Source organism: Grus americana, chromosome 21 (genome assembly GCF_028858705.1).
Source record: "Grus americana isolate bGruAme1 chromosome 21, bGruAme1.mat, whole genome shotgun sequence".
NCBI classification, from domain to species: domain Eukaryota; kingdom Metazoa; phylum Chordata; class Aves; order Gruiformes; family Gruidae; genus Grus; species Grus americana.
The window spans coordinates 8,913,302-8,926,275 of record NC_072872.1 but is presented as its reverse complement, the minus strand read 5'-3'; the positions used below and the strand labels follow the sequence as shown (position 1 = coordinate 8,926,275).

General features: G+C 56.5%; 1 protein-coding gene across 5 annotated transcripts in view; it reads left to right on the top strand.

The window, feature by feature from the left end:
* The window catches only part of CHD5 (chromodomain helicase DNA binding protein 5), a 31,248-nt gene that overhangs the window by 1,174 nt on the left and 17,100 nt on the right, over positions 1-12,974 (top strand). For 3 of the 5 annotated variants that reach the window (XM_054849709.1, XM_054849711.1, XM_054849707.1), the window contains exons 2-10: positions 147-277; positions 4,248-4,427; positions 5,254-5,372; positions 5,942-6,180; positions 7,467-7,591; positions 9,376-9,499; positions 11,484-11,650; positions 11,735-11,953; positions 12,740-12,949. In XM_054849709.1, coding sequence (XP_054705684.1) covers positions 147-277; positions 4,248-4,427; positions 5,254-5,372; positions 5,942-6,180; positions 7,467-7,591; positions 9,376-9,499; positions 11,484-11,650; positions 11,735-11,953; positions 12,740-12,949 — 1,514 coding nt within the window. Of the gene's footprint in view, positions 1-146; positions 278-4,247; positions 4,428-5,253; positions 5,373-5,941; positions 6,181-7,466; positions 7,592-9,375; positions 9,500-11,211; positions 11,286-11,483; positions 11,651-11,734; positions 11,954-12,739; positions 12,950-12,974 lie in introns of those variants that run through there. The other 2 variants (XM_054849708.1, XM_054849712.1) reach the window with 2 other exon arrangements.

Sequence of the window (12,974 nt, the reverse complement as noted above, 5' to 3'; positions counted from 1 at the left end):
GGGGCAGCAGCGGATCAGCTGCTGGTGTGGGGGCCTCCGGGAGAGGCTGCGGAGCTCTGAGTCCTCCCTCTGAGAGGATAAACGCGAATGCAGTGTCCTGTGTGCCTGTGCAATCCGTCCGCGTGAGCTGTCCGTTTTGTCCCCAGAAGAAGATGATGGGGTGCTGGAAGGACTGGATGAGTTTTTTGCAGAAGAGCAAATCACTGTGCAGAAGAAAAAGAAATCCAAGAAGCTGAAAGACAGCAAGGCTGCCAAAATCAAGAGGAGGAAGAAGGAGGTAATGCTGCATGCTCTTGTGCTGGGCTGGGGGGCTCCTCTCAGCTGTGGTGCAGAGTCAGGCTGCTCAGGGTGCTGCTGGCAGGCACCTCTCGGGTGTCTGTGGATGGAAAGGGAGGTGTTACTGGGGCTTTCCCTCGCCGAGCAAGCGCTCTCCTGGCCCTGGGAGGTGACCCAGAGCCAGAGTGAGAGTGGTTCTTGTCCAGCAAGGATGCTCTGGGGGGGAAATCTGCCCTACGAGTAGTCTCTGGAGAGCAGCTGGGGGGAGAAATGGCCACCGTGCATTCTGGCAGCAATGTGGCTGCCCGGCCCCTCGTCAGGGGCTTGGCCGTGGTGTGTACTTTGGCATGCGCGATGGTACCGTGTGTCCCCGTTTGTTGAAGCCCTCTGCCTCCTTCCTGTTGTCTCCGGGGGCAGGCAGTCAATCTTTCTGCACGTCCTGTACCGACGCGGCATCTGGGTCTCGTGTGCCTGAGGAGGAAGATGCATACCCCTGCGTTGGGGGCACGACTGGGGCAGGGCCTGGAGGTTTCTGCAGACACTGGTGTCAGCCGTGCTTGTCCAGGGTGTTTTGCAAGTGAGGCAGCATAGGGACTTCTAGGATTTGGCACATGGAAGGGCTGTTGGGCCTTCTGTAGGAAAATAGAGATGTGGCGTCATGTCCTCGAGGATCAGCCTTCCCGAGGCTGCTTTGGGGGTCTGCTGTCTGTCAGGAAGGCTGACCAGCACTGCATGTGCTCTGCCAGGGCACCCGGCTCGGACGCAGCGTGATCCCGGAGCTGGGCTTACTGCTGTGTTGCGCCACACGGGCTCTGGCTCTCCCATCCGCACTGGACACGAGGACAGGAGCAGACATCTTGTGTGCTGGCCCTTTCGCTGACTAATGCAAATAGACTGCTGGGCAGGAGGGGCGAAGAGTGGCGGTTCTTCAGCCCCCTTCTTTCCCAGTGATGCTGTGGCTGAGGAGAAGTTGCTCACCTGGCACAACTAGGCGCATCTCCACCCCTTCCCTTGCCACACCAGGCTGAATGATGCCATCTCCTCCAGCCATCCCCTCCTCCAGCCGCTCCCCATGGGATTTTTAAAAACAGATTGGCTGGACGAGGTAGCACACTAAAGTGCTTTTGCTGCTAATGGGAGAGTGATGAGCTGCTGATTTAAAGAAAGCTGATTCCATCCTGCACTGTGTTGCCTGCCAGCCTTTTGCAGAAGTCGTGGCCCCGAGGAAGCTTTTTTCCTTCGTGGCCATGGTGACGTTCTTCTCTTTCTGCAGACGCCACACAAAGCTGGCTCAGGCCCTCTGCCTCCCTGTGCCTCTTCATCATTGGAAGCATCTTTTTTCTGTGCTGCTTTTTTGGGGGGGTGGGGGAAGGATAAAATAAACCCCCGTTGTATTTTCACCTCTGTTCATTTTCTGTCAATGCTGGCCTGCCTGAGCCCAGCAGCAATGTGTGCAGGTTGTACCAAGACTGACTGCTGCCTTACTGAGGGTGGGGAGAAAATAACAGGCTGAACATTGAGTGTGCTTGGTTTTTTTAATTAATGCCTTGTGTGGGCAGTGTTAACCAACCTTGGTTCCGCCTGTGGGAGACTGTTCCCTCGTTGCCAGTGAGAAGATGGTGCTGCAGCTGTCGTAGGCACTGAGCAGCGCCCGGGCTGCCTTTGGGATGAGGAGGTGAGAGACGGGGGCCTTGAATGAGGCTTCCTCTTCCTGAACTCCTTTTCAAGAGTTTTGTGGGGTAAATGGACTTTTCCCCTGCTAGAGGAAGGTGGGAGTGAGGTTCGAGCCTGTGATGTGGGGCTAGTGCCTACGCCGTGACCGACTGTAGTCCCCCATGGTTTTGTCATTGGTGCGTGGGGTGGGAGTGCTGCCACACCGCACTTGTGCAGGAATTCGCCTGCGTCAGCCGCAGTGGAACTCGTTCAGTTTGCGGCAATGCTGACGGAAGCCCTGGTGCAGGAATTGATGCTGCAAACCCCCAGAAAAATCTGCATAAAATACCCAGGCTGCGGTTTGAACCTCAGCATATGGAGATGAAGGTCCTTGTCAGAGAAGGGAGCGGAGAGGGGGAATTTCAACCTGTACTGCAGCAGTTACCATGGCAACCAATTATTCCGTGCCAAATTACAACTGTTTATAACCCTGCTGAAGCAAAGGCTCGATTTGTTCTGAACCGAGAAGGACCAGAACTCCGTAATGGCGGCCGAGCGAAGGCGCACCTCGGCAGCCGCTGCTTGGGGCGCTGAGAGAAACTCCCGTTGCCGGGGGGGAGCTCCGGGCGCTGTCCGCGGTGCTGGAGCCGGGCCCGAGCGCTGTCCGCGGTGCTGGAGCCGGGCCCGGGCGCTGTCCGCGGTGCTGGAGCGTCCCTCCCCGCGGAGCCGGGCGCTCCCCGCGGGGCTGCCTCCCGCTCAGCTCTTGCGCCCCTCTGCCTGAGGGCACCAGGTCCGGGGCGGGTCGGAGGGATGCCCTAATGCACGTGTCCTCTCCCTGGCTCTCTTGGGACTGAGCGCTCCACCGGCTGGTGGTGACATTCGTTAGGATGGTAATGTGGTTGCTGTCAGAGTTGTGCAGTGGGTCACGATCTCTCTCCCAGAAAGAAACCTAAATTAATATGACCGGTCTCTGCTCTAGCTCTCCCCAGCTTGGTGTAGCTAAGTCCTATCTGGGACCTATCAGAGCCCGGTCCCTCCTGACTGTGGGGAAGCAGAATGCATCTGTCAGCCGTCTAGCAGGCCCAGGACCTTCTGAAGTGGTTGGCTCACCTTGCTGCCAAAGCTGCGTGTGACCAAGTCTCCACTGGAGATGGGAGGTTTCGTGTGGCTGCCTGTCAGTGAAAGTGAGGGAATTCAGCAAGGCTGACCTGACTTAATCTGCTCTCCTGCCCCTTTCAAGACTCCCTGTGCATCCACCAGGACTGTTTTGTTCATATGACAGCTGAAATCCTCCTGTAGTCACACAGTTCCACTGCAGCACACAGTGCCCAGCTGACCAGAAAAAGAAAACAGCAACAAAGCAAAACCCAGCACAATATCGCTCCGGTGAGCCGAAAGATTGCACATGACTGAAGCGATCATCTCGTCCTTTCCTTAGTTTCTTAGCTATTCACACAGTGGAAGAGGAATGTGACTTTATTTGTGTAAAGCCATAAGCAAACACAAGACAGACCATCGTATGTTACCTGTATTGTAGCAATTAAAAACATTGTCTAAATGTTGCCCGTCTGAAAATTTAGGATCTTTTAGCGGAGCAGTTAGCTGCCTCTCAGAGGAGTTGCTCTTTGGTTTACTACACAGCTATTTTTAATATGCGCATTCACTTACTTGGATTGCTGTGTCCTGGTTTTCTGTTTATACCATCGCTCACCAAAACTGTACCTGAACGCTGTGGTATTGGCAGCGTCTCAGCACTTTCAGAGGAGCACGTTACAACATGGAGGCAGAGCAGGCATCCATCTGCACAGCTGTGGCTCAGCATTGCTTCTCTTCCCCTCCTCGGTGAATGAGTATTGGGGCAAAAGCATGAAGGTTCCATTCCACATACCTTGGCCTAGACAAGCTTTTCCAAAACACAGTTTTATCCGTATTGCGTGAACACTCTCTTTTTTCCAGTACTTCCACAGGGCGCGGGCTGCCTTGCGTGAGCAGATGTGTTTATAGCGCTCCTGGAATGGAGAGAGGGAATGGCTCTGTTCACAGGTGGGGACTTGGGGCAGAAGGTTGGCTAGGGATCGCAGAACTGCTCTGAAGGAACAGGTCCAGATAAAACAAGGGTTTCTTTCTATTTGTCTCTCCTGTGGTCAGGTGCTTCTTGCTGTTCCCAAATCTGATTTTCGTGGTGTTTTCCCCCAGCCCCCCAGTGTAACAGCAGGGTTGACCTTGGCTGGTGACAGCAGTTGCTTTGTGCCGACTGGGAGGGTTTGTTGGAGGCGGGGCAGGCCCTGCTCTTTCTCCACCATCACTTTCCGTTTTAGGGGAGCAATGATGAAATGTCAGACAACGAAGAGGAGATTGAAGAGAAATCTGAGAGTGAAGGGAGTGACTATTCCCCCAACAAAAAGAAGAAGAAAAAACTGAAGGACAAGAAGGAGAAGAAAACAAAACGGAAAAAGAAGGATGAAGAGGAGGATGACAATGAGGATGGAAGTCTAAAGGTACCAGATTCCTTTACTCTGAGCTGGTGCTAGAGGGCGAGACCTCGGGGTGTGGCCAGATCCCTGCGAGTTACTCGTTCAGAGCTGAGCCATGTTTTCACCTTGCGCTGGTGAAGAATTTCCCTTTATAAAGCATGGCAGCGTAAGCGAAGCACTCCCCGGCAGGCTGGGGATTTGGCCACGTGGCGATGTGCGCTCACAAGTCCTCACAGTACCTTTTGCGGTGACGAAGCTGGTGTGTTTTACTGTGAGGTTGGAGGCCTAGTCAGGTAGCTTGGATCTTCTGACGGATGGCAGCTTCTCAGTCTGAGGCAGCTTGCCTTCTTGGATCATCTACCCACATCCCGCCAGTAAAAGATTCATTGCGTCTGTTCTCTGAACATAGGGACAGAGAGCGGCAGAGCAGCTCGTGCTTAGGAGAAGGCGGCCCTGGGGGTTTCATGAGACGCTTGTCCTGGGTTTGGCGAGGAAGAGATTGCAGATGAGAAAACTGGGAGGGGAAAGGTGGTATTTCCCTGTTTATCTTATATGCGGAGGGAAATAGAGTTTCTCGGAGATGTCAAACCTGCCAAGGGTTTGTGTTGTGTTACGTGGCACAGGGAGCATTCAGATGGTGCCACGTTAATTTGCTTCTTGGAAGTGTGTGAAGCATTAGTTTATTATGTACTCGTGCATGCTCTGTTTTTTAAATCGCAGAAACAAATCCCTGCATGTCACTGACTAGGGAGAGCGTTTGATACAGAGCACGTGACAGACCCTGCCTCGTGCTGCTCACCTGCAGAGCCGCAGTCGTTTGCGTTAATGACGTCTCTCTGTAAATCTACAGGAGCCCAAGAGCTCAGCCCAGCTGATGGAGGAATGGGGCCTCGATGACGTAGATTACGTTTTCTCAGAAGAAGATTATCATACTCTGACTAATTATAAGGCTTTCAGCCAGTTCCTCAGGTAGGAAACTTGGTCTGGACAGGGCCTGGTGTGGTGGTTGAGGTTTGGGCGATGCTCGGTCAAGTGGGTGGAGTTGTGAAGTAAATTCTGTGTTGCGAGCTCCTTGTTGCTTCTCCCTGCCTCGCTAAGAATGTTCCTCAGGACCTCATTTTAATTGCAGGATTGACTGGAAAACAGCTGAAGTGTTTCTCTCTCCTCTCCCTCTCTCCAAAATGCCATTTTTTTTGTGTGTGCTTATTTGAAAAGTTTAATGAGAAAAACTGAGTAACAGTAACAAATTTTTGCTTGTACTGTGAGCCGTTCAAAACATGACAGGTATTTCAGGGAAAGACAATCTCTGAGGAAGTTTAGGTCTGCCCTCTTTTGTGTATGTACTTGTTTAAGAAAGCTCTGGCTGCTGCTGCCTTGCCAGCAGAGCTAGTGCCAGCGGGCCACAGCAACCTGCTGCTAGGAGGCATGTGTCACTGGTACATCTCTGGGGCTGAAGTACCAGCACACGACGAACCGGGGCAGATGCGCAGCGAAGCGTTCCTGTTAACCCGTGGATTTCCATCTCCCCTGCCCTGCAGGCCTCTGATCGCCAAGAAGAACCCCAAGATCCCCATGTCCAAGATGATGACCGTGCTCGGCGCCAAGTGGCGAGAGTTCAGTGCCAACAACCCGTTCAAGGGCAGCTCAGCAGCAGCGGCAGCAGCAGCCGTTGCTGCAGCTGTGGAGACCGTCGCCGTTGCCCCGCCGCTCGCCGCCAGCCCCCAGCAGTCTGCCTTGCCCACTGTCATCAGGAAGGCCAAGACCAAGGAGGGCAAGGGTAGGTGCCAACCGCGGTGGTCTGGGCGGAGGGGCCACTCTCACTGGTGGTGTACTGCCCGCCTCCCGGGCCTGCAGCGCTAGCCAGCTGCACCTTCGGGCTGGCAAAGGTGGGAAAGCATCTTCAGCAAACTGGGGAGGCGAAGGCAGTGCTGGAGGTGTGGCTGCAGCTCCTGTTTCCCTTGCAGAAGTCCTAGAGGGGCTGTGGTTTGTGAACAGTGGCAGATCACCCTGGTGGCCTCTGGACTTTTGGCAGTTGGGGGCAATTAATGCTCGACTTCATTCTTGTGTCTTAAATAAATGATTGGGCCATGTACTTCTGTGCCGTCTTCTCTCCTGGGGGATTCTGCAGGGTTGTAAAGCCCCCCAGAAACCAGCGGTATCCCCAGGGTCCGGTGTCCGAGCTGAAGAGGATTTGTAGGTTAGCAAGGCCAGGGCAGAGGTGTGTTGGCAGAGCAGCATGGTCTGGCCAGACAAACGTGCACCGTTTGGCAGTGGAGCCGGGTGCTTGGACTCTGGGATGGCAAGGAGTTCAGTGATGGAAGGGCACTGGCAGTAAGGCTGCAGCTCTTTTTCAGAATAAAGGATTTATTCTCCCGGCAGTTGGGTGGAAGGTGACTGACTTCAAAGCCCACTTGCAAGGAGTGAACCAACCGTCTAAATCTGCAGTAGCTCCTCTGGAAATAGTCTGATTTGTATTGAAAGGGGTCTCCTGCTGTAAACATTTTCCTATTTCTAACAGCAGGTGGGTACTGCTTTCCCCATGGTCGGAAGGGGCTGTGTGAATCGCTGTAGAAGTGGGCAGTAGTGGAAAGGGAGGGATAGCCCTTTGTTTGTGCTGTGTTCCTCCTCGGGAAGGTTTCTGCTCCACTTGTGCAGTCATCAATTCCTGATGCCTCGAGAGGTTTTGAACAAGCAGCTCGGAGCTGGCAGCTGACCAAGGGTGGGCTCAGCGCAGCGGTCCTGCCTCTCCACGGCCGCCTCTTTTCTCCCCGCCTAACAGTCCCCGAGTCCCTGTTTGGGGGGTGTTCACAGCCCTGTGTCCTTGAGCTGCGGTCCCTCTCCTGCATCCCAGGGCAGATGCTTTCCTTCTCTGATTGTCTGCAAGTGCCGGGTCCGGGCTTGCAGCCTTTTGCCCCAAAGGACGTGCTGTGTGGATGGTGGTAGCTGCTGCTCTGCTCCTTGGGGTGCCCAGTGCTCTCTCATCTTCCCTGTAAATCCTGGGGTTGGGAGTGATTTGGGGGACAGCTGTTTGTAGAGTACCAAACAAGTCTTCTGTTTCTCTAGGTCCAGGTGTGCGGAAGAAAATCAAAGGCTCCAAAGACGGGAAGAAAAAGGGCAAGGGGAAAAAGATGGCAGGCTTGAAATTCCGGTTTGGAGGAATCCCCAGCAAAAGGAAAAAGGGCTCCTCTGTAAGTGTGCGCCACCTTTTTCTGTGGAGGGCCTTGGGTGTGGGGGTTGCAGCGGGGAAATGCCAGGACAAGCCCTCCCCTGGAAGCGTCCCTCGTGTCACAGCCTCGTTTGTGTCTCTCTGCGACGCACTAGTCTCCGATCAGCACGTTTGTTCATCCCTTTGATATAGAGCTGTGTCCAGGCTCAGACTTGTAAAGACATCGTGTCTGGGCACAATTTCTGCTAAAATCATATAACCACATTTACCTTTAGTGATGAGGTTGGTAATGCCATCATTTCAGATTTCATTTGCAAAGGAATTCTTCAGGGCTTGTGCTCCAGCTGAACTGTACGTCAAAGAGAATTATCGACTGCTTTAATTACGTTAGCATAGCCTGCCTCTGGGCATCTGTGATCCCGCAGCATAGCCCAGGGGTACCGGAGCTTCCCAGTAAGAGCAGGGCAACAGGGCTCTGCTGCAGTCTGTGTGCCGTGATCTTGTCAGCACGTGAATATCAGGTGTGTTTTAAAGAACAGCAGAGCATTTTAAAGAATAAATCTCTTAAATAACTATTGAATAGAGATGGAACTCTTGTAGGCCTTGATAATACTGTTGATCAAAATCCCATTAGTTCACCCTTACTGGAGCTCACTGACTCTCTAGCTCTATTTGACATAACACAACCTGTTTGTAAATACCTTTGTGCGTCAGAGGCTGAAGCAAAAGGAGCCATGTGAGGCAGCCGCTCGCTGCTGCGTTTCTTCAATCACTCATCACGAAAAATTCATCCCATCTCTGGGTGCACTCTCGATCTGTGCATTCACCTTTCCGAGAGTTACAAAGAGGCTCCTGCAGCTGGAGCGCTAAGCACCTGATGAATAGTGTGCAAATCGGGGATTTGCATGCCTGAGTCTCCAGAATAAGACTTCAGACGCGTTGTTATGTTTTGACGCCATTGAATGCTGGGCCTGTTTAACTCCTTTCACGTTATAAGGAAGGTCAGGCGTGAATGCCTTTGCGTGCACACACAGCCGGGCTGACACAAGCTGAAACGGGTGTCGAGAGAGGGAGCAAAGTTCTGCCAAGTAGGGGAGAAGGGGTTCCCTGACTGCACAGGAGTGGGAGTAGGGGGTCGTCCCCCCACGTGTCTGTCTTCTGTGTGTCTCCACCCAGGATGACATTGTCACAGCAGCGGGCTCTTGCGGCTGGCCGATGCCTGTGAGATGCTGAGCCTTTCCCAACGTGCCTGGCCAGCTGCACCATGCGATATCTCCGCACTCTGTGCTGGCCGGGACGGCAGGCTGCAGGGAAAACCCAGAGCCCACCTCTTGTCCCGGAGGCCGAGCAGGGACTTGACGTGTTGATTTATGTATTTGAAATGTGCTCTGAGATTTGCTTGGTGATTGCACATTGACGGTGCTGTGAACTGGACCGAGCTGTGCCGGTGGCGTGCTGCGCACCGCAAGGTAATTGCCTTTGGGCTCTAGTGATAGTCCGGACCATGCTGATTGATTGCATGGCTGGGACGTCGATCTGATCGAGGAGATTTCCCTGCTTCCTAACGCCTCGTGACACCCTCCTATGAACCCCGTCTGTTGGTGCCAGGAGCACGCTTGCCCTGCCACCATCCCTGCTGCGCAGGCTAGGGTATTCATGCGGACAGGAGGGCGCCCGGAGGAGCTCAGCTGCTGGTCCATGATCCCACAGGGGTTGATGTGGGTCTTCGGGGGCTTGTTCTCTGGGAGCGGCTGCTGGGATGCCAGCGCTCAGACTGTGTGTGCGCTTTGGTTTTCCCCTCTGCAGAGCGAAGAGGAGGAACGGGAGGAATCCGACTTTGACAGCGCCAGCATCAACAGCTCCTCAGTGCGCTCCGAGTGCTCGGCTGGCCTGGGGAAGAGAGGGAAGAGGAGGAGAAAGAAAAAGAGGAGTAGGCCATCCTTTGTACTCTGTTCCTGTTCTGTTTGGATTTCCCTCTTCAGACGGTGTTTCCTGGCCTTGGCAGCTCCATCCAGGCCGTGTCTGGTGCTGGCTCAGTGGCAGAGGATGTGCTTGTGCTTGTGTGTGTGGAGTGCGAGGTGCTTTCCTGATGTCCAGGCCCTGCTGCTGGTGGGCTCGTACCTGGGAGAAGGCAGTGAGCGGATCCCGTCGTGGGGTGCTGGCTCACCCCTGCAGTGCCGGTGGCAGCTGAGCAGCCCGTCGGCAGGGCTTTTCCGTCGATCCGCTGTCAGCTTTCCCTCCGGGCTCCTCTCCAGCCATCAGCTGCCGCCTGGGGCTCATCTGCCCTCGAGTCAGCTCTGTGTTGCCTCTCGGAGTTGCTTCGGGAGCACCGTGGTTGTGGTGCTCTGCCCTGCCATGGTGCCGTGGCTCGCAAAGCCCGCCTGCCTTGTCTCGCTGCCTGCTCACAGCCCCAGGCGCCCAGGGCAGCTGAACCCCTGCCTGGCCCAGGACCCTGCCTGTGCTTTGGGCACAGGGGTGCGTCACGGGCAGGGTGGGCAGCTGGCACCTTGCCTCACATGTGATCCTGCCGGGATCTGTGCTCTAGCAGCAAAGTTCCAGAATTTGTGGGCAGCAATGTGGGGCTTCCAGGGAAGTGACTTTCTGAGGAGCAGCCCCTGGAGAGACAGGGCTTGTGGTGAGCTTCCAGTGGAGTAGGGCTGGCTGCAGGCGAGAAGGCGTTAAGACAAGGGGTGTTTTGTCTGCATGAGGTGTGCGATCAGGCAGCGGGCAGGTGGTAGATCTGTGGTAGCAATGTAGGAAGAGGGAGGCACGCGAACAGCGGTGGAAAGCATCTGTCAGGGTCTCCCAGCGGCTGTGTGGCCACAGTCGTGTGCGTATTCCTTCATCCCGTCCCTCGCGGAGGGCTGCGGCTGGATTCTGCGCGATGGCACATCCATCACGGTGCTGCCGTTGAGAGCAGTCCCCCGTGCCGAGCTGCCCCAAGCCCGGCTCTGGCTCCGAGTGCGAACGGGGACTGCTGGGGTGTGGTGCTGCCCTGCCTGGCTTCCCAGTGCTGGCCTGCCTGGCATCCCACGCCGTCTCTGCCTCCAGTGCCACTGCGGGACGCGTGCTGCTTTTCTGCCTTGTGTCCTCATTTGGGATGAGATGCTTCGGATCCAGGCACGTCCTTTGGCTTCTTAGCTTTGCCGATGGGTTTTTGCTTCTGAGAAATGGAAGGGCGGCATCTGGGCTGGGGGACAGTTAGGGCATGATGCTGGCCAGCCTCCCTGATGGTTGATGAGACGAGGCTGGCCGGCTGGCTCCTTGTCTCCCGTGTGAAGGGCATCGCTTCTCCTCCTGGCTTGTTGCTGTGTGAGGGTCGTGCCAGAGCTAGGCAGCTCCTGCCGCATGCTGGAGGAGCAGAAGGTTGGAGGTCTGCACCGGGAGTTTGTGGCAGAGCTGGGAATTGAGAGGAGCCGTGCCGGCGCTTGTCCTTCCCTCCCTCTTCCCATCTGTGCCGAGTTGAGAGAGCTCCTGCCTCTGTGCCAGTGAGCACCCAGGAAGAGCAGAGTAGTCCCAGGAGAGGAGGAGTCGTCCTCCTCCTCCTCCTCGGCCGTGTCACCCTTGCATGGTGCGTTTGCAGTTGGTGGCGCTGGTACCTGGGGAGGTTTCTCTGACTGGCCTCCCTTGCAACCTCTCCAGGTTCTGGCATTCTCCATTGAGAGCCTGAAGGAACCAAAGGATGATACAGTGTGGAGAGAGAAAGAGAGACAGAGGTGAGATGATGCTGTGTGCAAAGATGAACTGTGGTGCTGAGGGACAGAGAGGTAGGGGGATGTAACAGGAGGGGTCCGAGGCGAAACGCTTTCCTTATTTCCTTAACTGTATGGTAGAGGAGCAAGCGTCCTGTGCCCTCCCGGGAGAGCCGGCGGCTCTGCCGTCCCTCTGACTGTCCACCCGTCCCTTGCTTGCAGTTGAAGAAGGGGACGGCTACGAGACGGACCACCAGGACTACTGCGAGGTGTGCCAGCAGGGAGGGGAAATCATCCTGTGCGACACCTGCCCCCGTGCCTACCACCTTGTCTGCCTGGACCCCGAGCTGGAGAAGGCCCCCGAGGGCAAGTGGAGCTGCCCGCACTGCGTGAGTGGGGTCGGGGCCCCGTGGGTGCAAGCGGGTGGGCGGCTGGTGGAAACCCTTGGCGTTACGCTGGCTGCACTTCCCCAGGAGAAGGAGGGCATCCAGTGGGAGCCAAAGGAGGAGGAGGAGGAGGACGAGGAAGGTGGTGAGGAGGAGGAGGACGACCACATGGAGTTCTGCCGGGTCTGTAAGGACGGAGGGGAGCTGCTGTGCTGTGACACCTGCCCATCCTCCTACCACCTCCACTGCCTGAACCCGCCGCTGCCAGAAATACCAAACGGTGAATGGCTCTGCCCTCGCTGTACAGTGAGTGTTACCAGCATTCCTCACCGCATCCCTGCTCCCGCACCCCCCAGCCTGGGAGCAGCTCTCCTGGCTGCCACTGCCCCTCACCCTGTCCCCGTGCCCTGCCGCAGGGCCGCTGTCCTGCCCCCTGCCGTGGATCCCCTCCCGGAGGAGCATCGCTGCCGGTTGTGTGCGCCCGAGGGCTCTGGGCGGCTCTGCTGCCTGCACGCTCTGCCCGTGGGGATTGCTGGCTGGCGGCTTCCCTGCCAGTTCGCAGATGGGATGTCAGGCCCCCTTCGATGCACGGCCTCTAGAGGGGCCTTTCTTGCCTGGTGGCAAGACCCGTCCCTGCGGGGCATGCAGCAGTGTCACGGCCGCCCCACGTGCCCTCACTGCCTCCTGTCTGTCCGCCCCGCTAGAAATAGCGATGGAGTAGCTCTGCCCGGGGCCTGGGCATCGCTCTGCTTGCGCCCAGGTGAGGTGGCGGTGTTTGCGGGGTGAGCTAGATGCAGCCAGGGTCTGGGACCGTTTAGGTCACCAGGTTTGCTATGCTCGGCTCCCCGCAGCCCGGGGCGAACCCACGGTCGGTCGCTCTCCGCCCTGGGCTTTCCCTCTGGCAGCAGTTTTCGGCACAGGGGCGCTGCCGGGAGCCCTGGCCGCGCTCTCCCTGCCGTGCCTGGATGGCTGCTGTCCGCTCGGCATTGTGAGACCCCTTCTGCCCTCCAGGTCTGCCCTCCTCCCCGCGGTCCCTGACAGGGGCTCCCCTTAAACTCTGCACTCCTGCCTGTTTGCTTTTTTTATCCCCAGTGCCCTCCCCTGAAGGGCAAAGTCCAGCGCATCCTGCACTGGGCCTGGAAAGAGCCGCCGGCCGCCCCTCTCCCGCCCGTGCTGCCCACCCCGGACGCGGAGCTGGCTCTGCCCCCGCCGAAGGTGCTGGAGGGGATCCCGGAGCGCGAGTTCTTCGTGAAGTGGGCAGGCCTCTCCTACTGGCACTGCTCCTGGGTCAAGGAGCTGCAGGTGAGCCAGCGCGGTGGTGCCGTGC